At 43.8% G+C, this 25,720-nt stretch overlaps 1 protein-coding gene across 1 annotated transcript in view; it reads left to right on the top strand.

Moving 5' to 3' along the window:
• Positions 1 to 9,096: 9,096 nt before the first annotated feature.
• LOC147155417 (uncharacterized) overlaps positions 9,097 to 25,720 on the top strand; it is a 171,393-nt gene continuing 154,769 nt past the window's right edge. The window contains exons 1-5 of the mRNA XM_086066703.1: positions 9,097 to 9,212; positions 10,160 to 10,591; positions 10,698 to 10,757; positions 10,856 to 10,948; positions 12,200 to 12,769. Coding sequence (XP_085922829.1) covers positions 10,493 to 10,591; positions 10,698 to 10,757; positions 10,856 to 10,948; positions 12,200 to 12,769 — 822 coding nt within the window. The 5' untranslated portion in view covers positions 9,097 to 9,212; positions 10,160 to 10,492. The remainder of the gene's footprint in view (positions 9,213 to 10,159; positions 10,592 to 10,697; positions 10,758 to 10,855; positions 10,949 to 12,199; positions 12,770 to 25,720) is intronic.

Below are 25,720 nucleotides of genomic sequence, written 5' to 3'. Positions count from 1 at the left end.
CATAATTTGCATAAAACAAATGATTATGATCTTGGATGACGCGCTCTCATTCGAAGCCAGGTCGCTCACCGCTCCACCTTCTGTCAGGAAGTTGTTCGCCATAAAGTTGGCTCTGAGGGTACGAGGAACATGTATCCCACACTTTCATAAAGACCACGATCCTTCCCATCCACTTTCGCCACTGCAAAAATCTCCGGTGACCGGTGTACTGCTTCTGCTACAACTACTGATGCGTGTAAGGTACACAGAATATGTCGGAATTTGTATCTAGCTCAGAATTTTACTAAACCCCCCTTCCTGAAGACTCCAACTCAGCAAGGCAGACATTGTATTGATGCTATCCGCTAATCATGTAAACAATGAAGTCACACGTTTTGTTATACTTTAACAAGGGCTGGCAAGCGCTAGGGGCACGTAGGTCTGGGTTGCGAGCAGCACGGGTCTAACCGCGCTGTAAATAAATAAATAATGAAGCTTCTGCTCAATGCGTAAAATAAAACAACTCTCAGTAGATGTTTGTAACTTTTTTTCTGTTAAGCTATATAAGTCTTGTAGTATGTATGTACTCAATTATAGCTGAATTGAAATGTACTTTAAAGGGATAGTTCGGGGGTTTGGACACGAATCTGTATGGCAGCCGCCATCCTCACCTAAAGTGGTGTGGATCAGCACTGACAGTGTCCTGTGACTCGAGACATGGTTTGGTGTCGGTACCGGATGGGATCGGTATGCTAGATTGTATCGGGGTCGCCTACAGATGATGTCACGCTACAGGATTGGCTGGAAATTGTCCATTGACATTTGTTCAATAAAGTTATATGATAAAAAAATTTGACGGTAAAACATTGGAAAGAAATGATTAAATATGTTATTGAAATATACAAATGAATGGACGGAAATTGTAAAAACGTGAATAAACCTAAGAATATAAAAGCAAGATACTTGAAGATTAAAGAAATAATAAAATTGATAGAAGCGCCTTCGCGCTTGCCGGTGACGTCACTAATGCAGCGCTAGCTAAATGCGCGATTTACTTCGGTTTGGTTTCTTTTTTACTATCTTGGCCAATTGATTAGGTACACCCAGGATTCTGGTCAATTCATTAGGTACACCCTGGATTCTTGCCACTTCGCCCACCCAGGGCGGCGGCCATCTTGGCCAATTAATTAGGTACACCTTGGATTCTCGCCACTCCGCCCACCCAGGGCGGCGGCCATCTTGGCCAAATAATTAGGTACACTAAGGATTCTCTCCCCTCCGCCCACCCGGGGCAGCGGCCATCTTGGCCAATTGATTAGGTACAGCCAGGACTTTTCAGTCACAATTTTTTTTTATTTGATTCTTTTCCAAATTTGTAGCGTGTGACTATTACTGTGTTTTTTTTGCTGATTATGGTTTATTATTAAATACTATAACTTGTCCATTTCCTTTGCTAAAGTAAATGTTTTCTTTTATAATAGTGATGAGTTCTTCAAGATGCGAAAACAGTGACTGTGCGCATGTTGTCTCCACAGTTTCCTCAGGGCACACATACACATATAAAAGTAATTTGTAAGATGTTAATTTTAAACCCTAGTTTTAAACCCTAACCCTAATAAAAAAGCCTAGTTTGAAACCCTAACACTAATATAAAACCCTAGTTTGAAACCCTAACCCTAATGTAAAACCCTAGTTTGAAACCCTAACCCTAGTTTAAAATCCTATTTTGTAACCCTAACCCTAGTTTAAAACCCTACTTTGAAACCCTAACCCTAGTTTCAAACCCTACTTTGAAACCCTAACCCTAGTTTAAACCCCTACTTTGAAACCCTAACCCTAGTTTTAAACCCTACTTTGAAACCCTAACCCTAGTTTAAAACCCTACTTTGAAACCCTAACCCTAGTTTAAAACCCTACTTTGAAAACTTAACCCCTAGTTTTAAACCCTACTTTGTAACCCTAACCCTAGTTTAAAACCCTACTTTGTAACCCTACCCCAAGTTTAAAACCCTTCTTGAAACCCTAACCCTAATCCAAACCCCTACTTTGAAACCCTAACCCTAGTTTAAAACCCTAACCTTACTTTGTAACCCTAACCCTAGTTAAAAACCCCTACTTTGAAACCCATACCCTAGTTTAAAACCCTACTTTGAAACCCTAACCCTAAAATAAAACCCTTGTTTGAAACCCTAACCCTAATATAAAACCCTAGTTTGAAACCCTAACCCTAGTTTAAAACCCTACATTAAAACCCTAACCCTAGTTTAAAACCCTATTTTGAAACCCTAACCATAGTTTTAAACCCTACTTTGAAACCCTAACCCTAGTTCAAACCCCTACTTTGAAACCCTAACCCTAGTTTAAAACCCTACTTTGTAACCCTAACCCTTGTTTAAAACCCTACTTTGTAACCCTAACCCTAGTTTAAAACCCTACTTTGTAACCCTAACCCTAGTTTAAAACCCTAATTTGAAACCCTAACCCTAGTTTTAAATCCTACTTTGAAACCCTCACTCTAGTTTAAAACCCTATTTTGAAACCCTAACCCTAGTTTAAAACCCTACTCTGAAACCTTAAACCTAGTTTAAAACCCTACTTTGAAACCCTAACCCTAGTTTTAAACCCTACTTTAAAACCATAACCCTAGTTTAAAACCCTACTCTGAAACCTTAACCCTAGTTTAAAACCCTAACTTGAAACCCTAACCCTAGTTTAAAACCCTACTTTGAAACTCTAACCCTAATTTAAAAACCCTAGTTTTAAACCCTAACCCTAATGTTAAACCCTATCTTAAAACCCTAACCCTAATATAAAACCCTAGTTTGAAACCCTTACACTAATATAAAACCCTACTTTGAAACCCTAACCCTAGTTCAAACCCCTACTTTGAAAACCTAACCCTAGTTTAAAACCCTACTTTGTAACCCTAACCCTAGTTTAAAACCCTACTTTGAAACCCTAACCCTTGTTTAAAACCCTACTTTGAAACCCTAACCCTAGTTTAAAACCCTACTTTGAAACCCTAACCCTAGTTTAAAACCCTACTTTGAAACCCTAACCCTAGTTAAAAACCCTACTTTGAAACCCTAACCCTAGTTTTAAACCCTACTTTGAAACCCTCACCCTAGTTTAAAACCATACTTTGTAACCCTAACCCTAGTTTAAAACCCTTCTTTGAAACCCTAACCCTAGTTTAAAACCCTACTTTGAAACCCTATCCCTAGTATAAAACCCTACTTTGAAACCCTTACCCTAGTTCAAACCCCTACTTTAAAACCCTAACCCTAGTTTTAAACCCTACTTTGAAACACTAACCCTAGTTTTAAACCCTACTTTGAAACCCTAACCCTCGTTTTAAACCCTACTTTGTAACCCTAACCCTAGTTTAAAACCCTAACCCTAGTTTTAAACCCTACTTTAAAACCATAACCCTAGTTTAAAACCCTACTTTGAAACCCTAACACTAGTTTAAACCCCTACTTTGAAACCCTAACCCTAGTTTTAAAGCCTACTTTGTAACCCTAACCTTAGTTTAAGACCCTACTTTGAAACCCTAACCCTAGTTCAAACCCCTACTTTGAAACCCTAACCCTAGTTTAAAACCCTACTTTGAAACCCTAACCCTAGTTTGAAACCCAACTTTGAAACCCTAACCCTAGTTTAAAACCCTACTTTGAAACTCAAACCCTAGTTTAAAACCCTACTTTGAAACTCTGACCCTAATTTAAAAACCCTAGTTTTAAACCCTAACCCTAATGTAAAACCCTAGTTTTAAACCCTAACCCTAATGTAAAACCCTAGTTTGAAACCCTAACCCTAATGTAAAAGCCTAGTTTGAAACCCTAACACTAATATAAAACCCTAGTTTGAAACCCTAACCCTAATGTAAAACCCTAGTTTTAAACCCTAACCCTAGTTTAAAACCCTATTTTGTAACCCTAACTCTAGTTTAAAACCCTACTTTGAAACCCTAACCCTACTTTCAAACCCTACTTTGAAACCCTAACCCTAGTTTAAAACTCTACTTTGAAACCCTAACCCTAATTTATAAACCCTAGTTTTAAACCCTGACCCTAATGTAAAAACCCTAGTTTTAAACCCTAACCCTAATGTTAAACCCTACTTTGAAACCCTAACCCTAAGTTAAAACCCTACTTTGAAACACTAACCATAGTTTTAAACCCTACTTTGAAACCCTAACCCTAGTTTTAAACCCTACTTTGTAACCCTAAACCTAGTTTAAAACCTTAACTCTAGTTTAAAACCCTAGTTTGTAACCCTAACCCAAGTTTAAAACCCTAACCCTAGTTTTAAACCCTAACCCTAGTTTTAAACCCTACTTTAAAACCATAACCCTAGTTTAAAACCCTACTGTGAAACCCTAACCCCTAGTTTTAAACCCTACTTTGTAACCCTAACCCTAAATTTAAAGCCTACCTTGAAACCCTAACCCTAGTTTAAAACCCTACTTTGAAACCCTAACCCTAGTTTAAAACCCTACTTCGTAACCCTACCCCAAGTTTAAAACCCTTCTTTGAAACCCTAACCCTAGTTTGAAACCCTACTTTGTAACCGTAACCCTAGTTTAAAACCCTACTTTGAAACCCTAACCCTAGTTTAAAACCCTACTTTGAAACCCTAACCCTAGTTTTAAACCTTACTTTGAAACCCTCGTCCTAGTTTGAAACCCTACTTTGAAACCCTAACCTTAGTTTAAAACCCTACTTTGAAACACTTACCCTAGTTTTAAACCCTACTTTGAAACCCTAACCCTCGTTTTAAACCCTACTTTGTAACCCTAACCCTAGTTTAAAACCCTAACCCTAGTTTTAAACCCTACTTCAAAACCATAACCCAAGTTTAAAAGCCTACTTTGAAACCCTAACCCTAGTTTAAAACCCTACTTCGTAACCCTACCCCAAGTTTAAAACCCTTCTTTGAAACCCTAACCCTAGTTTGAAACCCTACTTTGTAACCGTAACCCTAGTTTAAAACCCTACTTTGAAACCCTAACCCTAGTTTTAAACCTTACTTTGAAACCCTCGTCCTAGTTTGAAACCCTACTTTGAAACCCTAACCTTAGTTTAAAACCCTACTTTGAAACACTTACCCTAGTTTTAAACCCTACTTTGAAACCCTAACCCTCGTTTTAAACCCTACTTTGTAACCCTAACCTTAGTTTAAAACCCTAACCCTAGTTTTAAACCCTACTTCAAAACCATAACCCAAGTTTAAAAGCCTACTTTGAAACCCTAACCCTAGTTTAAAACCCTTCTTTGAAACCCTAACCCTAGTTTAAAACCCTACTTTGAAACCCTAACCCTAGTTTTAAAGCCTACTTTGTAACCCTAACCTTAGTTTAAGACCCTACTTTGAAACCCTAACCCTAGTTCAAACCCCTATTTTGAAACCCTAACCCTAGTTTAAAACCTTACTTTGAAACCCTAACCCTAGTTTAAAACCCTACTAAGTAACTCTAACCCTAGTTTAAAACCCTAGTTTAAAACCCTAACCCTAGTTTTAAACCCTACTTTAAAACCCTAACCCTAGTTTAAAACCCTACTAAGTAACCCTAACCCTAGTTTAAAACCCTAGCTTAAAACCCTAACCCTAGTTTTAAACCCTACTTTGAAACCGTAACCCTAGTTTAAAAACATACTTTGTAACCCTAACCCTAGTTTAAAACACTTCTTTGAAAACTTAACCCTAGTTTAAAACCCCTACTTTGAAACCCTAACCCTAGTTTAAAACCCTACTTTGAAACCCTAACCCTAATGTAAAAGCCTAGTTTGAAACCCTAACACTAATATAAAAACCTAGTTTGAAACCCTAACCCTAATGTAAAACCCTAGTTTGAAACCCTAACCCTCGTTTAAAACCCTATTTTGTACCCCTTACCCTAATTTTAAACCCAAGCTTGAAACCCTAACCCTAGTTTAAAACCCTTCTTTGAAACCCTAACCCTAGTTTTAAACCCTACTTTGAAACCCTAACCCTCGTTTTTAACCCTACTTTGTAACCCTAACCCTAGTTTAAAACCCTATTCCTAGTTTTAAACCCTACTTTAAAACCATAACCCTAGTTTAAAACCCTACTTTGATACCCTAACCCTAGTTTAAAACCCTAACCCTAGTTTAAAACCCTACTTTGTAACCCTAACCCTTGTTTAAAACCCTACTTTGTAACCCTAACCCTAGTTTAAAACCCTACTTTTTAACCCTAACCCTAGTTTAAACCCCTACTTAGAAACCATGACCCTAGTTTAAAACCTTTCTTTGAAACCCTAACCCTAGTTTTAAACCCTACTTTGAAACCCTTACCCTAGTTTAAATCCCTACTTTGTAACACTTACCCTAGTTTAAAACCCTACTTTGAATTCCTAACCCTAGTTTAAAACCCTATGTTAAAACCCTAACCCTAGTTTAAAACCCTACTTTGAAACCCTAACCCTAGTTTAAAACCCTACTTTGAAACCCTAACCCTAGTTTAAAACCCTACTTTGTAACCCTACCCCAAGTTTAAAACCCTTCTTTGAAACCCTTACCCTAGTTTAAAACCCTACTTTGAAACCCTAACCCTAGTTTAAAACCCTACTTTGAAACCCTAACCCCTAGTTTTAAACCCTACTTTGTAACCCTAACCCTAGTCGTAACCCCTACTTTGAAACCATAACCCTACTTTAAAACCCTACTTTGAAACCCTAACCCTAGTTTAAAACCCTACTTTGAAACCCTAACCCTAGTTTGAAACCCTACTTTGAAACCGTAACCCTTATTTAAAACTCTACTTTGAAACCCTAACCCTAGTTTAAAACCCTACTTTGAAACCCTAACCCTAGTTTTAAACCCTACTTTAAAACCCTAACCCTAGTTTTAAACCCTACTTTGTAACCCTAACCCTAGTTTAAAACCCTACTTTGAAACCCTAACCCTAGATTTAAATCCTACTTTGAAACCCTCACCCTAGTTTAAAACCCTATTTTGAAACCCTAACCCTAGTTTAAAACCCTACTTTAAAACCATAACCCTAGTTTAAAACCCTACTTTGAAACCCCAACCCTTGTTTAAAACCCTACTTTGAAACCCTAACCCTAGTTTAAAACCCTACTTTGAAACTCTAACCCTAATTTAAAAACCCTAGTTTTAAACCCTAACCTTAATGTAAAACCCTAGTTTGAAACCCTAACCCTCATGTAAAACCCTAGTTTGAAACCCTAACCCTAATGTAAAACCCTAGTTTGAAACCCTAACCCTAATGTAAAACCCTAGTTTGAAACCCTAACCCTAAATTGAAACCCTAGTTTTAAACCCTAACCCTAATGTAAAACCCTAGTTTGAAACCCTAACAATAATATAAAACCCTAGTTTGAAACCCTAACCCTAATGTAAAACCCTAGTTTGAAACCCTAACCCTAGTTTAAAACCCTATTTTTAAACTGTTCAGCTCATTGAAATGTTAGTTAAAATCAAATGTGTGTGCGTGAATGTGCATGTTTCTTTAAGGGACAGTAAGATACTTTTAGTTGATTATGGTTAACTTCCACATTTATTGACCGATTGATGTTCAGCTCATTTACATTTAAAAAAAATAATAAGTTTAAAAAAACACACACAATACACACACATTATTATTATTTTTAAATGAAATGGAATGGACTGCTATTTAAATAGTGCTTTTTTAGCTATACTGCCTGGTCTGTCACTTTTGCATAGCAACTGCCTCAGCCAATCATCTCTCACTGTTGAGCTCAACTCAGCCCCTTTTTTTCTTAGTGTACTCAAGGCTTGGCCTATCTACGACTACTACTATTGCAAATACTATTACTACAACTACTATCTTGGCCAATTGATTAGGTACACCCAGGATTCTGGTCAATTCATTAGGTACACCCTGGATTCTTGCCTCTCCGCCCACCCAGGGCGGCGGCCATCTTGGCCAAGTAATTAGGTACACCCTGGATTCTCGCCACTCCGCCCACCCAGGGCGGTGGCCATCTTGGCCAATTAATTAGGTACACTAAGGATTCTCTCCCCTCTGCCCACCCGGGGCGGCGGCCATCTTGGCCAATTGATTAGGTACAGCCAGGACTTTTCAGTCACAAAATGTTTTTATTTGATTATTTTCCAAATTTGTAGCATGTGACTATTACTGTGTTTTTTTGATGATTATGGTTTATTATTAAATACTATAAATTGTCCATTTCCTTTGCTAAAGTAAATGTTTTCTTTTGTGATATTGATGAGTTCTTAAAGATGCACAAACAGTGACTGTGCGCATGTTGTCTCCACAGTTTCCTCAGGGCACACATAGACATATAAAAGGAATTTGTAAGATGTTAATAAAATTTGGTTAATGGTGTAAATCAACAAATTCAAATTGGAAGGTTCATTTAACTAGATTGTTTTATGTTCAATATACTTTTAAAAAAAAATCAGTGACATGTACAATGTAGCCAATAAAAAAATATATAATACTGGATATTTTGTAGAAACATTTCATCATTTGTAAAGATTTGTCTGTGTTGAATAATTTAGACAGGTGATAATTGCTGAAATTAAAATAACAGATTCATCCGATTTTTTTAAATGCATAGTAATTAAAATATGTGTCACTCCCTTAACACTGAAAACAAAGATATGAATTAGACAATGGTTGGTTCTTTTTAGTGGTTAAAAAAGTGGATGTTTGAATTACAATTTTTATCTTTTTATATGTATTTATTTTTTTATGTTGATGTGCAAAAAACACATACAATTGGTCAAGCAGCGCATCCACCACCAGACAGCCTGTCCTGTATGTAGCAGTATGTCCTACTCGCAACCCGCGAGTGTTGTATGACACAATCCGCATTATTGAACCTTGCACGCAGCGCAGTTGCCCCCTTAAACTGGTCTCCTCGGATGCAGCGCGCTCCAACCTCACCCTCCGGCTGCAACCCATCTTGTGATAGTTGGGACTTCGCGTTGTCTTCTCTCGCGCGTTTTTTTCTAATCCTAACCCTGATTGGTCCGCTTTTTTCCCTGTCTGTGCTGTGGCCAATGACATTCGCTTGATTTTGGAAGGTTCTAGACGACGGACCCCTCTTGCTGATAGTTGGAGTTCGTGTTGTCCTATCTATTTTCCCTGATTGGTCGTTTTCTGCTTGTCTGTGCTGTGGCCAATTAAAGACGCATGAATGAGACTATTTTAGAAGGTTCTCGACGACGGTCTCGTCCCATTTCATCTCGTCTGAGGTAAGTGTTGCACGGCAATTATTTTTAGTCTGATGTATAATGCTAAATAAGTGAGATTTTGCAAGTTTTCCCCCATCCTAAACTACATCACGTTAATACTGGCGATGTATTGAAACGTATTTGATGTGTTTGAACGTTGTGTTATCCGGCTGCTGTTTTAACAAGATAGGTAAAGTTAAGTGCTAGACATGGTAGCCTACATGCTAACTACACCTGCTAGCGCTAGCTAGAGCTAGCAGATCTCACTTTAAGGTTTTAATGTGCAGTAAAAGAAAACAAAAACAAAGAAAAGTTTGAGTAGGCTCTAAATCTCAATTGTGTATAGCCCTCGTTGCTACAATATACAGTAAGGCTTTTGTCTCGTCTATCGTCGTCGTGGTGGGGGTGGGGGAGGGGGGCGTCGGTTGTTGAGTGGCGTGTCCTGCTCCACCGTGTCGCGGAGCGGCGCCGATGAGGGATTTTGGAAGTATTTTACACTGTTAAATGACCTTCATTGATTGACTACAGCACACATTTGTAAATTGTCAAAGCTGCCTTTATTTTCCCCCTTGAAAGATTACCGTTGGTTTCTGTAGCGATCGTTTTTTTCATGGCCATCCAGAATACCCATCCATTTTGCCAAACCGTTTCACCTCATGGAAATTAATCTAAAAGAAAAAAAAAGTAACAATGTTATTACAATACCGTTTTCTTTGTTAATAAGTAAACAAGGAAGTCTATAGTGGATCCATTTTTTTCTATTGTTGAGGATTTATTGAAGGCTCTGCTCACCCCATCCATTATTTATAATCAATGAACTATACAATGTGTGATGTTACTATACTTCAATTGATGACGGTTTCTTATTTTTATTACAATGACACCACTGCCTCATTAGACTCAATGTACATTTTTAATGTTTCATACACATCTGAGATTAACTACAAATTTTATCTTGAATCTTTTAGCGATCCGCTGAGCACTGTGCGAATTGGAAAGCTGTTGACCGTGATACTTGGATTTCAAACCTTCAGCACCGCCTTGGACTTCCACCTCATCTACCTGCTTCCATCTTGCCCTCAAACAACATAATACATATATAAGATCTACATCAGAGTCTAGAACGCAAATACAGCTGAACTTGCACTCAACAGCACATTACAAACACTCTAATATCATTACTTTACTATTTTGTTGTGTTTAAATTGATTTCCTTTTTTTACTGCCAGTTTACTTTTGACTTTGTCTTGGGAAGTTTTTTTTCTTTTCTTTTTGCTTACAGTAAAGGTTGCTGTAGCAGCATGCCGCGGAAGGGGAAGCGTTCCGAGGCAGCCAAGCGCCGATGGAAGAAGCTGGACCTTGCTGCTCCGGAACTGAGCCCAAACATCGCACCCCAGCAGGTACTTTGCCTCTATTCAATTCTGCACTTGGCGGTGGTGTATTCTGTGTTGAGTTATTTTGAGTCACACTGCTAGGTCCTCAATGTGCTGTATATTTTGTTTTCAGCCTCGGTCCCCACCCTCTGCCACCAGTGATGGGACCACGATGCAGTCTCCAGTGAACAAGGTACGAGTTTCACGCCATATTTTAGCAAGAGTTTATCATTTTTTTATTACTATTACACTTTTTTTTTAATATCCTAAACATTTGCAATGTGTATTTAGAAGGCCAGAGTCCGAACTTCAGCTCCAGCCAGTCGGCTCGCCACTGTGGACGCCCGCTCCCCACCGCATACCTCTACTGTGGCTGCCCACCAGGTATGTTCCACAGCAGGCAAAATGCAATTAACTTTGTTAATGTGCAATACACATTATTTCCGGCTACAAATATAGAGTCAAGCAGAAAAAAATGCTAAAATGCTTATGTAAAAAGCAGTCTGTGTATTCAAGACACTCAATAGTAATGTAAAAAAATCCTTTATTAAAAATGGACTACCAACATGTTTCAACACAAGATTGTCTTCACCAGGGCATAGTTTGACAAATATAGAGTGTATGACTGAGCGATATTTGTGCATTGCTTTATTCATGTCAAACTAATTCTGAATTTAATTGTGATGAAGTCTGTTTTCTACAAGATTTCAAAAATTTTACTGATGTCAAAAATAAACTCACTAACATTGATCACAAATTTGTGAGATGCCGAGCCCGGACACAGATATTTCACATGGTTTCTTTTAAATTACATAGACCAGATGTAAATAATAATAACTAAGACTGTTCTATTTAACAACTAATGTTTTGTTTTAGACTTCATGTCTATCTAAACAGTGTATGTCATTGTTTTGTCAAAAACATATTTCTATATACTTCCTTTATACTATAATCTAATCTGGTACAATCTGCTGCCTTTCTGCTCATGTATTTGATCAGAAAATTCTAGCAAAATTGAGCAATTGTGACTATTTCAGACACAAACAAAAGTATCAGTTAAGTCCTTGAATCTCTTTTGTGATTAAGAATTTCATTAATAAACCTGGCCTGAATTAACATCACTTGTATGTACAAAATACCCGGCAAATTTTAATTGAAACTAATTTAACCATTACAACCTATGTTTGCTTTTTACTCTGCATTATGGTGACTGTGTCATGTTTTGGGTTCTGTTTTCCTTGTGTGTCTCCCTTGGTCTTGTTTAAGTGTGATCCTGCCCTTCCTCGTGTGATCCAATCAGTGCCCTCAGCCACTTGTGTCTTGCCCCAGGTGTGTCTTGTTAGGTCGTTAGTATGTGTATTTAGTCTGCTGTCTCCCCTCTGTCTGTGTCGGGTCATTGTTGTATTTCTCCCTGTGATGCTGCCCGTTTTTGCCTTGAATTTTCCCCCCATGTCATGCTGCCCGTTTTGCCTTGAATTTTCCCCCCATGTCATGCTGCCCGTTTTGCCTTGTTTTCTCCATGTTATGTTTTTCCGTGCAATTTAGATCTCGCCTTTTGTTTTGTAGAAATTAAAATCCCCTTTTTGATTGAGCCTCTGCCTCCTCGCCCTGTCTTCCCGCATTTGGGTCCTCAAGCTTCCCCTCCTTGACAGAATGACCCGACCCGAGAAGGACCCAGCGGGAGCGCTGAAAGCCAAGATGTGGAATCAGGAGGCGCGCCTGTCACGCCATGAGGAGCTCCAGCACGCCATGGCCGCCCAATTGGACCTGCTGTCGTCCTTGATTGAGGGAGTCGTGCGTCGTTGGGCTTCAGCTGGTGGCGCTCGGAGTCACCAGCCCCAACTCCCCGAACCACGTCTGTCGCACCTTCAACTCTCCGAACCACGTCTGCCGCCGCAGTTCCCAGTCCCGAGCCACGTCTGCCGCCGCAGTTCCCAGTCCCGAGCCACGTCTGCCGCCGCAGTTCCCAGTCCCGAGCCACGTCTGCCGCCGCAGTTCCCAGTCCCGAGCCACGTCTGCCGCCGCAGTTCCAAGTCCCGAGCCACGTCTGCCGCCGCAGTTCCAAGTCCCGAGCCACGTCTGCCGCCGCAGTTCCAAGTCCCGAGCCACGTCTGCCGCCGCAGTTCCAAGTCCCGAGCCACGTCTGCCGCCGCAGTTCCAAGTCCCGAGCCACGTCTGCCGCCGCAGTTCCAAGTCCCGAGCCACGTCTGCCGCCGCAGTTCCAAGTCCCGAGCCACGTCTGCCGCCGCAGTTCCAAGTCCCGAGCCACGTCTGCCGCCGCAGTTCCAAGTCCCGAGCCACGTCTGCCGCCGCAGTTCCAAGTCCCGAGCCACGTCTGCCGCCGCAGTTCCAAGTCCCGAGCCACGTCTGCCGCCGCAGTTCCAAGTCCCGAGCCACGTCTGCCGCCGCAGTTCCAAGTCCCGAGCCACGTCTGCCGCCGCAGTTCCAAGTCCCGAGCCACGTCTGCCGCCGCAGTTCCAAGTCCCGAGCCACGTCTGCCGCCGCAGTTCCAAGTCCCGAGCCACGTCTGCCGCCGCAGTTCCAAGTCCCGAGCCACGTCTGCCGCCGCAGTTCCAAGTCCCGAGCCACGTCTGCCGCCGCAGTTCCAAGTCCCGAGCCACGTCTGCCGCCGCAGTTCCAAGTCCCGAGCCACGTCTGCCGCCGCAGTTCCAAGTCCCGAGCCACGTCTGCCGCCGCAGTTCCAAGTCCCGAGCCACGTCTGCCGCCGCAGTTCCAAGTCCCGAGCCACGTCTGCCGCCGCAGTTCCAAGTCCCGAGCCACGTCTGCCGCCGCAGTTCCAAGTCCCGAGCCACGTCTGCCGCCGCAGTTCCAAGTCCCGAGCCACGTCTGCCGCCGCAGTTCCAAGTCCCGAGCCACGTCTGCCGCCGCAGTTCCAAGTCCCGAGCCACGTCTGCCGCCGCAGTTCCAAGTCCCGAGCCACGTCTGCCGCCGCAGTTCCAAGTCCCGAGCCACGTCTGCCGCCGCAGTTCCAAGTCCCGAGCCACGTCTGCCGCCGCAGTTCCAAGTCCCGAGCCACGTCTGCCGCCGCAGTTCCAAGTCCCGAGCCACGTCTGCCGCCGCAGTTCCAAGTCCCGAGCCACGTCAAGGCAGCCCCAAGACCCTGTGCCAAGGCAGCCCCAAGACCCTGTGCCAAGGCAGCCCCAAGACCCTGTGCCAAGGCAGCCCCAAGACCCTGTGCCAAGGCAGCCCCAAGACCCCGTGCCAAGGCAGCCCCAAGACCCCGTGCCAAGGAGGTGCACGTCCCACTGCCGTCTTCTCCCTGTCTGGCGGCGCACGTTGTGGTCGCTCTTTGCTCCAGTGTGGTGTCCGGGGCGCCCTCCGGACTGGCGCCGCCGGGCTCCCCTCGTCTGGCGTCCGGGACGCCCCCCGGACTGGCCTTGATGGGTGTGCCAGGTTCCCGCCTCCGGGCCCCCCTCCGCCCGCCCTGTTTTTGGACCTTTTTGTGTTAGGGACGTCTGGGAGCCGTCCCTTGAGGGAGGGGTTCTGTCATGTTTTGGGTTCTGTTTTCCTTGTGTGTCTCCCTTGGTCTTGTTTAAGTGTGATCCTGCCCTTCCTCGTGTGATCCAATCAGTGCCCTCAGCCACTTATGTCTTGCCCCAGGTGTGTCTTGTTGGGTCGTTAGTATGTGTATTTAGTCTGCTGTCTCCCCTGTCTGTGTCGGGTCATTGTTGTATTTCCCCCTGTGATGCCGCCCGTTTTTGCCTTGTTTTCTCCATGTTATGTTTTTCCGTGCAATTTAGATCTCGCCTTTTGTTTTATAGAAATTAAAATCCCCTTTTTGATTGAGCCTCTGCCTCCTCGCCCTGTCTTCCCGCATTTGGGTCCTCAAGCTTCCCCTCCTTGACAGACTGCACATGCCTACAATTGTGTAATGTCTATGCTTTATGTTTTAGGTGTCCCCTGTTGGTGCCAAGGCTCTGGTACCAGGTCAGTCATAATTTTAATTGCTTTTGCAGCAGTTTTACAATCGATTATTTTAAACAATTCCAATATTTTGCAGGTTCATATACACTCAAAGTGGAACATGTACTTGTACTGTGCATTGTCAGCAATTGAAGTTGAGACTTGACATGGTTTTCTGTGTGTGCATCATTTTAGGCAGAGGCACTGGCTGGCGCCACAGAGTTCGGGAATGGCCAGTTTCAGCTGTGACTGGGCGGAGGCACAAACTGGTCATTCCAGCACTGAACCAGGACAACACGGTATGTTTTATAATAAACTCTGCCTTTATAACAAATTAACAACCTTCATTTGTGTCTATTTTTTTTTTAATTACTTTTTTCCTTTTTTCAATTACTACTTTTTTTTTTCTTTTGTAACAGTTTGTCCTGGGCTCTTGAGCTAATAATGTTTTTTCCTTTGTTACTGTAGGTATTCGCTACCTATCTGTTGCTGGCCACTTCCCGCTGTCACATCTTCACTTGTGGTGTAGAGACGGGGTAAGTACATTAGTTGCTGTGAAAAACAAACAAACATTTTTATTAGTGCTCCTCCTATCAAAAGTATGTTTGTAGATGTATAATATTTTTTCTGATCATGTCTGGAAGGTACACCTCAGTGACAGCGATGGGATGCCGGTGCTTGCGCGGTTGCTGTGGGCTGCCGTCAACCTGCGGATGGAGAGGACTGCACCGGCTGCTCCTCAGCGTTCGCCACCAGCTCGAGTGTTCAGACCAAAAGTGGTTGTTAAGGGTGAGGTCACTGCGCCTCAGCCTTCCAACCCTTTTGACTGGACACTCGTCGGGAAGGCCAAGGAGGTAAACGCAAGCCTAACATGTTTTTGAAAACCTAACATGTTTTTGAAAACCTTAAATTTTATGAATGTGTGTGTTGCAATAATGTCACTAGTCATTTCAGAGCAGCTCGGTTGTGGACTCTGAGGTCACCTGTGGGCCCACTGGGTGGATGGGCACTCTCCAGGTTTGTGATGGTGATCATGGATTCATTCAGCCTTTTACCATGGCACATGTTAAAATTCTATTTCTCTATTTCTATTTTGTTGTGTTTTTTACAGTGCAACATCCCATTGAACCCTCTCTGGTTCAGCCCACCTATGTTGGAGGCGATGGACAAGCTGTCTCCAGCTCATCTTTCGAGCCCTGAGGACTGCCCAGGATCCAAAGGATAAGAAGGTATTTCAGTTTTCCTATTTTGTTTGCCCGTTATGTTTACATATCTATCTTCATGACAAAAAAAAAAGTATAGTTAATTGTCCATTCTTGTAGTAACAATGCTTCGCAGTAAAAGCAAAAATATATATATATATATATATATATTTCTCTTTTTTTTTTTCTTTGCTCTTTCTTGTTAGACATCCACCGCAGGGCACAGACGACAGCGGCCAGCCCATAAGAGCACACGGAGAGAGCACCAGGTTTGCATTGCATTCTTATCAGCCCTGAGAAGTCTTACTTAAAATCACAAACAGAAATTAGTGACTCTTCACTCAAGTGCTGTGTGTTAAAGAATTATTGTTTGCTTGTCGTTTCAGCCAGAGGAAAGGCCAGCCCTTGCGGAGGTTCCTTCCAGACCATCATCCCCCCGTCGTCCTGGGACTGAGGTAACTTTTTTATAGTCACAACATTAACCATTAACATATGAAATGTTTAAAATTATATTAGTTAGAATTTAAGATAATTAAAATGGTTTCAATCATTTCAGGATCCTGCTGTGGGACTTCCTCAACGCACGCTATCCGTGAGGGCCACACATTCACAGATGGATGAAAGGTACTCAAGTTTTTCTCGCAACCACCAGTGTACTTGTATGGCTCTCACTTTCTTGGCCTTCCACGCTGAGGGGTTGCAGTTTAATTCGCTTGAACTTGACAGAGTGCTTGAACACGGGGACTCTCTTTACGTGGGTGCTAAACAGCAATTGATTTTGGACCATAACTTTGGGAATGATCACTTGACTGTCGAGGAGATGCCAAAACAAGTCATGACGGACACCAATGTCTATAATGTACAGATGCATGAGCTCAGCGTTGGATATGTCATAGATGACGGTCATACCAAAAGAGACTTGGGATTGTCTCTTGGAGCTCAGCTTGAGTGCTTTTCACAAAATGTCACTCTTGCTTTCTTGATTGTGAATCCAGAGTGTTTTGCAGTATTCCGTGACAGATCAGGATACTTTGGGTTATTTGATTCACATTCCAGATCTGAAGTGGGCTTGCCACACCCAAACGGAACTGCAATTATGTTGACTTTTTCTCACTTGTGTGGCTTGGTTGAGCATTTGCGTCAGCTTTTTGAAGGACATGGCCGGTTTGCAACCTATGAGTTTGTGCCAGTCTCTTTTCATATTGACGGCAGTTCCATTAACACGCATCGGGATTCTACTACAACCATATCAAAGGCAAATGAAGAGCTACTAATTGAATTAGGTGATTCCCCAACTAAAGCGATACAAATTGTGATCGGTATTGTGGGAGCCACCATCGCTTCTTTCCGGGAAAGGGTTCGGCATGGGCCGACGTATATCTGCACAGTGTGCCACCGTGCGCTTTTCCCCAATCAAGTAAAGCATTGCAAACGAGCCAGATACACCAAAGATGTTGATGTGGCGTTTGCGTGCTTGACAGGCCAGTTTGTTCACACTTGTAGTTGCCCCGCCCCATGTACCGTTCCTCAAGAACGGATGCAGGAGTGGATTTGTCATACCTGTGACAACCATCTGTTCAGAGGTGGCATGCCACCCCAGGCGGTGGCAAATAACTTGGCACTGGCGCCCATTCCCGAAGAGCTGTCGGAATTAAATGTACTTGAACTACAGCTAATTGCAAAAATCATCCCTTTTGCAAAGATTGTTGCGTTGCCCAAAGGACGGCAAAGGGCCGTACACGGTTCTGTGGTGTGCGTTCCATCAGAGATGGAAGCCGTAGTGAACTCCCTCCCAAGGCCGCGCAGTGAGGCCCAGCTTCTCCAGGTGAAGCTGAAGCGCCTCATTGTGTACAAAGGTTACCAGCATTTTTACACTGTCAACATGACAAATGTCTTGGCGGCGCTGAGGACACTGAAACGCATTCATGCAGAATACAAAACTGTATCGATAGATGAAAGCGCTCAGTTTGAAAGTCTCCAAGAAGAGGAAGACGAGGGGGTAGGAGAAGAGGACATCCCTGAAGCCGATGCACAGCCAGAGAGCAGCGACACCCCCGCAAACAAAGAGCAACAGACTCCCCAAGAGAGCAAAGAGGAGCTCAGGCCGGGCTTGACACTCGACACCTGTATGCAGCCTCCTGACATCGCGCAGGAAAAGCTGTCATATGGGGACGGCATATTTAGCATCGCTCCTGCCCAAGGAAACAAGCCGGTGGGATTTTTTGCCGTGCCAAACCTCGAAGCCATGGCCTTTCCCGTTCAGTTCCCAACAGGACAGAATTCACTCGATGAGGCGAGAGAAATTAAGCTGTCACCCAGTTTGTATTTCAATGCAAGGTTATTCTCCGTTGACACTCGATTTGCCAAAGATCAAAGTTACCTTTTCTTTGCGCAGTTTGTGACAGAAACGCATCTGGCCACCAACAGCATGTCATTCAGGCCCGCAAGGGGACAGCCCTCACTTGGGATGGGAAGAAGATTTCAAACCGGATGCTTCAGGACAAAGACGAACTGGAGAAGCTCATCCAAAGAGAGCATGCGATGCGCTTCACGCAGCCCTTGAGAGGCACGCCGGCTTTTTGGGAGGGTGCCCTTAGGGACCTCCATGCAATGACCAGGCAGTTGGGCAAGCCCACATTCTTCCTTACCTTTTCTGCTGCGGAAATGAGATGGCCCGAAGTAATCGAAATAGTCAAAGCGCAGCAAGGCGAACAAGGGGACTTTTCCCATCTCGACTGGAATGCCAAATGCGATCCGCAGCAATCCGGTCACAGTGATGCGCCTTTTTGAGAAAAGGATGGATGCTCTTATGGCATTCATCCTGTCTCCTGCACAGCCCCTCGGTCCGGTAGAAGACCACTTCTATCGTGTGGAATTTCAAGCCAGGGGAAGTCCGCACGCTCACATGCTGCTCTGGATTAAGGGTGCGCCAGTCATCGAAGAACCCGACCCCAGATGTTGTCAAGAAGCCATTGACTTCATCGACAAGTACATCACTTGCAAAATACCAGACCCGATTGAGGACCCTGAACTGCACGACATTGTCACCAGCGTTCAGGCACACAGCAAAAACCACACAAAGTCTTGTCGGAAAGGAAACGTTTCTTGCAGATTTGGGTACCCCAAACTGCCGACGGACCAAACCACCATCACGTTGCCATTCCAGACGGAGACTGAAGACGTCCCAACGGACAAGAGTGTGGAAGGCCAGCATAGGAAGCAGGCGGCCAAATCGGCTCGCCTCACCGAAAAACAAAGGGAGGCTAAAGAAGAACTCAAACGCATCAGAGAGATCCTCATGGACGCGGATGTCCCGCAGGACTTGCCGGAGCTTCTCAAAAAGGCCAATTTGACAATGGACAGCTACAAGGACAGCGTCATTAATCTGACCTCCGGAATGGTTGTCATGTTGAAGCGTGCTCCAACGGAAAGCTGGATCAATGCTTACAACCCACATCTGCTGCGGGCATGGAACGCCAACATGGATATTCAGTACGTGCTCGATGACGTCGCGGGTCTCATGTACATGATGTCGTACATTTCCAAACCGGAGCACGAGATGTACGAGTTCCTCACGTCTGTCGTCAAAAACTTGAAGACAAAGCCTCTTGTCGACAAAAAGGACGAGATGAGGAAAATAATGGCGGCGTATTCCAAGCACAGAGAGGTGAGCGCTCAAGAAGCGGTGGCGCGGACATGCAGTCTCCCTCTGAAGAAGTGCTCGCGCAGCGTAGTTTTCATCCAGACTGCTGAGGATGGCGTGAAATTGAGTCTACCCATGAGTAGACTGAGGACCATGCATCCGGACGCAGACAACGTGTGGATGTCTGGTCTGCCAGACAAATATGTGGCAAGACCTAGAACGGCAATGTTTGAGCGGATGTGTCTCGCCGAATTTGCATCCGAATACCGAGTCGTCTACGGTCAGCAGACTGAGGGCAAGAATGTCATTCCCCTCTCACACGGCAAGGGATTCATCCAGAAGCGGATTGGAAAAGATGCCGTCATCAGATTCACTCGCTTCTCAATCAAAAAGTATGCTGAGAAGTATTACAGGACCCATCTTAAATTGTACCTCCCCCACAGAGACGACGCCGAGCTCAGGTCTGAAAACCTCAAAACGTACGAGGAGTTCTACGGTGCCGGGGATTCAAAGTTCGGTCGGGTGCGGGCTATCGTCGACCGCAATCGGGGGCGGTACGAAGGACGGGGAAAGACCGTGGACAATGCCTTCGAAAAATTGAAAGAGCTTCGTGCGGTTCTCAACGCGTGGAGCACTTTTGCGCCGGAGGTAGAGGCAGAGCGTTTGGAGTGTGCCGCCGAACGCGAATCTAATCCGTTACAGGAAGACCCGCAAGATGAGGTTCCGGCCTACCAGGACGCTCCTGGTAGCGGCGCGGTCTTGCCGGCGTTTGAGGCGCCAAAGTTGAGCGCCGAATTTGTGAGGAACATGTACCGCAGTCTCAATGAAACGCAAGCGTCCGTCTTCTACGCTGTGCGCGAGTGGTGTTTGAAACGCGTTTCGGATCGTCTCCTCGAGCCCTTCTTTTATTTGATCTCCGGAGGAGCTGGCTGTGGTAAATCGCATGTCATCAAGTGCATTTACCAGGAGGCCAGTAAGATTCTCCATCAGCTTCCCAGGTTCCGCGACGAAGCGGATATGGCCAAGCCTGCTGTGCTGCTGACGTCGTTTACTGGCACGGCGGCTTACAACATCTCAGGGAAAACTTTTCATTCCCACTTGAAACTCCCCAGGACTCTAAAGCCTCCTTACCAGGCGCTGGGGAATACGTTGGACGCATTGAGAGCAACCCTTTGCAACGTGGAAATTTTGATCATCGACGAGATCTCCATGGTCTCCAAGGAACTCTTTGCCTATGTCCACCGGAGATTTCAGCAAATCAAGAGCAACAACAGACCATTTGGGGGTATCTCCGTTCTTGCAGTTGGGGACTTCTACCAACTGCCACCCCTCGGAAGGTCCAAACCCCTCTGCGTTTCTGACAACGATCTTCTTGACCTCTGGACAGATTTTCAGATGGTCAAGCTTACTCAAATCATGCGGCAAAAAGACGTCGTCGCTTTTGAACAGGATCAGGGAGAAGGGGAAGGCTGATCCGCTCGGCGATGGTGACAGGGCGTTACTCACCACGGCTGTCACGGATGCGCGAGACCTCCCTGCGGATACTCTGCATATCTTTGCCACCAATAAAGAGGTGGATAGGCACAATGCAGCAGCTGCATGCTCTCAAATTGACTGTGGTCAATATTCCCGCAGAGGACTACAGGAAGAGCCCACGGTCGGGGGCGATGGTCACTGTGATCATGGGGTCGAGAAGGGATCTACCGGATACCCTTCAACCTGGTGTAGGAGCACGGGTTATGCTTCTTCGGAATTTGGATGTCGAGGACGGATTGGTGAACGGGACCTTTGGCACAATAGGCAACATTGTTCAAAGCGCCCCAAAGGGATCGGCGGAGAAAGTGACCTTGCTCGGACTGAGGCTAGACAATCCCGAAGCGGGCCAGAAATTGCGCAAGAAAATTCTGGGGCCAACGGATGACTTGGTCTATATCGAAAGGTCGGAGGAAAACCTGGGCATAAAAGGCGTGGTCAGGCGGCAATTCCCCATGAAGCTTGCCTTTGGATGCACGGCTCACAAAGTGCAAGGCATGACGATGACCTCTGCAGTGGTGTCTCTTAAGCGTGTGTTTGAACCTGGAATGGCCTATGTTGCCCTAAGCCGCACGACGTCACTTCAGGGATTGAGGGTCATAGACTTTGACGAATCCAAAATCTACGCCAATCCCAACGTCACGACGGCAATGGACAGTATGACGCGCGCTTCTTTCCGAAGTACAAGACCATTGTTGTACTTTTCCAAAATGCCGCAAACTGCTTTTCCCACCTTGACCATTGTTCATCACAACACCGAGGGGCTTCCATCTCATATTGACGACTTAAAGTCTCATCATGAGTTGAGGCTGGCAGATGTCCTTTGCCTCACTGAAACTCATTTGTCTGGATCCTTCTTCCCCATCCATCCATCCATCCATTTTCTGTACCGCTTGTCCTCACAAGGGTCGCGGGGGGTTGCTGGAGCCTATCCCAGCTGGCTTCGGGCAGTAGGCGGGGTACACCCTGAACTGGTTGCCAGCCAATCGCAGATCCTTCTTCCCCCCCTCCCTTGCAACTGGAGGGATGCAGCACTTTTGTGCGCAACAGACAAGTTTCGTATTCAAATAGACTGGACATGGCCCAAAAAAAGGGTGGCGGAGTCGCAGTCTATTATCGCGATTGTCTTCGAGCGGAGCCCCGTCGGTTTATTCGGAATGTGGTTGACCTGGAATTTGCTGTCATCAGGGTTGACGCTCCCGTCCAGGCTTTGATAGCTACGGTCTACAGGCCACCCAACCTGAGTCTTGGCACCTTTCTTCCAAACCTTGGAAGTCTCTTGGATGCCTTGGCCGTGATGGACTGCCAGCCTATTGTTGTTTGCGGAGACTTTAATGAGGATTTGCTTTCAAAGGGAAAGAAATCCATTCTGGACTTGTTTCAGTCCAGAGGCTTTTCACAGCTGATCACCCAGGCCACAACTGGAAAGCAGACACTGATTGATCACATTTACATATGTCGCCCAGATTGTTGTGTTCAATCAGGCGTTCTGCACACTTATTACAGTTACCACAGTCCGGTCTACTGTGTGTTAACTTCTTGTGTCAGCTCATTGTCGATCGCAAGGGCACCATTTTCACAAGTGCGCCTTTGCAAATGTTATTGAGCCTTTCATACCACTGCTCAAAAGAGGGGGATACTGTACTTTAAATTGTAAAGGCTGAAAAGTTAAATCCTTTGCTCGTTCAAAATTGGTGTCATAACAGAACTACACTCAAAATCAGAGCGGCCAATCATTTAGTTAGTTCTAAACGTATTGAGCTTTAAATTGAATTTAAGACATGGGATATGCCATTTAAGCGCTCCCTTATTTTGAGCAGTGTTGTATGACGGTACTTTTAATCAGTGTGCTTTTCTGTTAGCAGGACATCGTGCATTTGGACTTGAATGTTTTGTTTGTCCTTATTGTGATTGTGACTACAACACAATGAAAAGTGTTGGTGTCAGTGAGGTACTGCGATGGTAAGGGATGAACTGCGAGGGTAAGTGATGATTGATTACTGAATTGATCTAGGCAAACATTGAACACTCATTTTTCATTTTCACATGCAATACAGGTGGATGGAGCGCAGCAAGGGGCGCTACTTGACATGGCCAAGGATATCAAGGTTGTTATGTCCGGTACAACTGGTGGAGAGAAAAGATGAAAAAAGGGATCCCGCAAACGTAGACCAAAATGATTTATTCTACAGGATTCCTCACTGAAAAACCGTCACATGTGTATTGGATGAGTATTTAGATTAAGTTTTAACTGTTCAGTTTTGCTGCCTATTTTCTAACAACTTGTTCCTTTGTGTGCTCAGGAAAAGATGAAGATGCTGTGTAACAAAGACCCAAAACGGCTCTTTTAAGAGCCGTTTTACATGTACTTTGGAGTAATATTCTTGCAATATTGATCAGCACCAACATGCCTTTTAATATGCAATGTCAAATTTAAACACTGCATTCATACTGTATTTGCTCCATGATACAGTATATTGCATTTTATATTTTAGTTAATCACTTACACTATAAGCAAGAAATTAAACTGATTCCCTTTTGATATGACTAAAATGTCAATCAAGACATAAGGGAAGCCATTACACATGTAATAACTGCAGTTATTACAAATTGTCCTGAACTCTATTCCTGCTGACACAAATTGAGAGGTAAAGTACACCAACATTTGGCAAACAGTTCAGAGCATGCATCTTTCCACCTTGCAAGAGTCAGCAGGCCCATTCAAAATTTCCGCGGAAATTTTTCTAGTATTATTCTTCTTCTTTTTATTATTTTTTTTAATCTTCCACCGATTTTTCCGCAAGGGAATTCCCAGTTACCATGGCGACGCTATTACCAAAAAACTCTTAAAAACTTAAGGAATGAAAGTTCTCCCCCCTGTGCGGGTTCAAAAACAGTGAGCAAAGGGGTGAAAGTCGCCTATTTAGAGTGTGACTAATTAAGGCTTCAGTGACGGGAACCAAAAAATATATTTCCAAAAGTTTCACTTCAACTCGTCACCATGGCCACAATCTTTGCTCACTAGACATCAAATTGGCACATTTTGTAGCCACAAGCCTCTGCTTTCTGAAAAACTAAGTTTTATTTGGCTAAGGTGTCATTTAGTACCTTTATTTTCACTTTAAGCGAGGAGAAGTCGGACTATTTCGATCTCTTTTCAATGTTATTTTCTCCGTTTTTCCCTTTTCGTTTTCGATCAATCATAAGTTTTTAACCTGCTCTCATTTGGTCATTTTTCATCCGATTAAAAAAACTGAGAACATGCTCGCGTACCCCAAACCCTTGCCGTTCTAACGAGCCATTTCTGGAATCTGCATCTTCAACCGTTAAGTCGTGAGAGGCTTTTGTTTGAGGTGAGCGTAATCCTATACAAAATCAATGGAATGTGGGTGCGTGACGTCTCGCAACAAGTTAAAATCAAATGTGTGTGCGTGAATGGTCTGTCACTTTTGCATAGCAACTGCCTCAGCCAATCATCTCTCACTGTTGAGCTCAACTCAGCCCCTTTTTTTCTTGGTGTACTCAAGGCTTGGCCTATATACGACTACTACTATTGCAAATACTATTACTACTACTACTATCTTGGCCAATTGATTAGGTACACCCAGGATTCTGGTCAATTAATTAGGTACACCCTGGATTCTCGCCACTCCGCCCACCCAGGGCGGCGGCCATCTTGGCCAATTAATTAGGTACACCAAGGATTCTCTCCCCTCTGCCCACCCGGGGCGGCGGCCATCTTGGCCAATTGATTAGGTACAGCCAGGACTTTTCAGTCACAAAATGTTTTTATTTGATTATTTTCCAAATTTGTAGCGTGACTATTACTGTGTTTTTTGCTGATTATGGTTTATTATTTAATACTAAAAATTGTCCATTTCCTTTGCTAAAGTAAATGTTTTCTTTTATAATATTGATGAGTTCTTCAAGATGCACAAACAGTGACTGTGCGCATGTTGTCTCCACAGTTTCCTCAGGGCACACATAGACATATAAAAGGAATTTGTAAGATGTTGATAAAATTGGGTTAATGGTGTAAATCAACAAATTCAAATTGGAAGGTTCATTTAACTAGATTGTTTTATGTTCAATATACTTTTAAAAAAAAATCAGTGACATGTACAATGTAGCCAATAAAAAAATATATAATACTGGATATTTTGTAGAAACATTTCATCATTTGTAAAGATTTGTCTGTGTTGAATAATTTAGACAGGTGATAATTGCTAAAATTAAAATAACAGATTAATCAGATTTTTTTAAATGCATAGTAATTAAAATATGTGTCACTCCCTTAACACTGAAAACAAAGATATGAATTAGACAATGGTTGGTTCTTTTTAGTGGTTAAAAAAGTGGATGTTTGAATTACAATTTTTATCTTTTTATATGTATTTATTTTTTTATGTTGATGTGCAAAAAACACATACAATTGGTCAAGCAGCGCATCCACCACCAGACAGCCTGTCCTGTATGTAGCAGTATGTCCTACTCGCAACCCGCGAGTGTTGTATGACACAATCCGCATTATTGAACCTTGCAGCTGCACGCAGCGCAGTTGCCCCCTTAAACTGGACTCCTCCTCGGATGCAGCGCGCTCCAACCTCACCATCGGGCTGCAACCCATCTTGTGATAGTTGGGACTTCGCGTTGTCTTCTCTCGCGCGGTTTTTTCTAATCCTAACCCTGATTGGTCCGCTTTTTTCCCTGTCTGTGCTGTGGCCAATGACATTCGCTTGATTTTGGAAGGTTCTAGACGACGGACCCCTCTTGCTGATAGTTGGAGTTCGTGTTGTCCTATCTCTTTTCCCTGATTGGTCGTTTTCTGCTTGTCTGTGCTGTGGCCAATTAGAG

The sequence above is a fragment of the Leptonotus elevatus genome, chromosome 22, assembly GCF_054856555.1.
Source record: "Leptonotus elevatus isolate MCC_2025b chromosome 22, RoL_Lele_1.0, whole genome shotgun sequence".
Lineage (NCBI taxonomy): Eukaryota > Metazoa > Chordata > Actinopteri > Syngnathiformes > Syngnathidae > Leptonotus > Leptonotus elevatus.
Note: the sequence above shows the minus strand (reverse complement) of the source record. Positions and strands in the feature narration are given on the sequence as shown.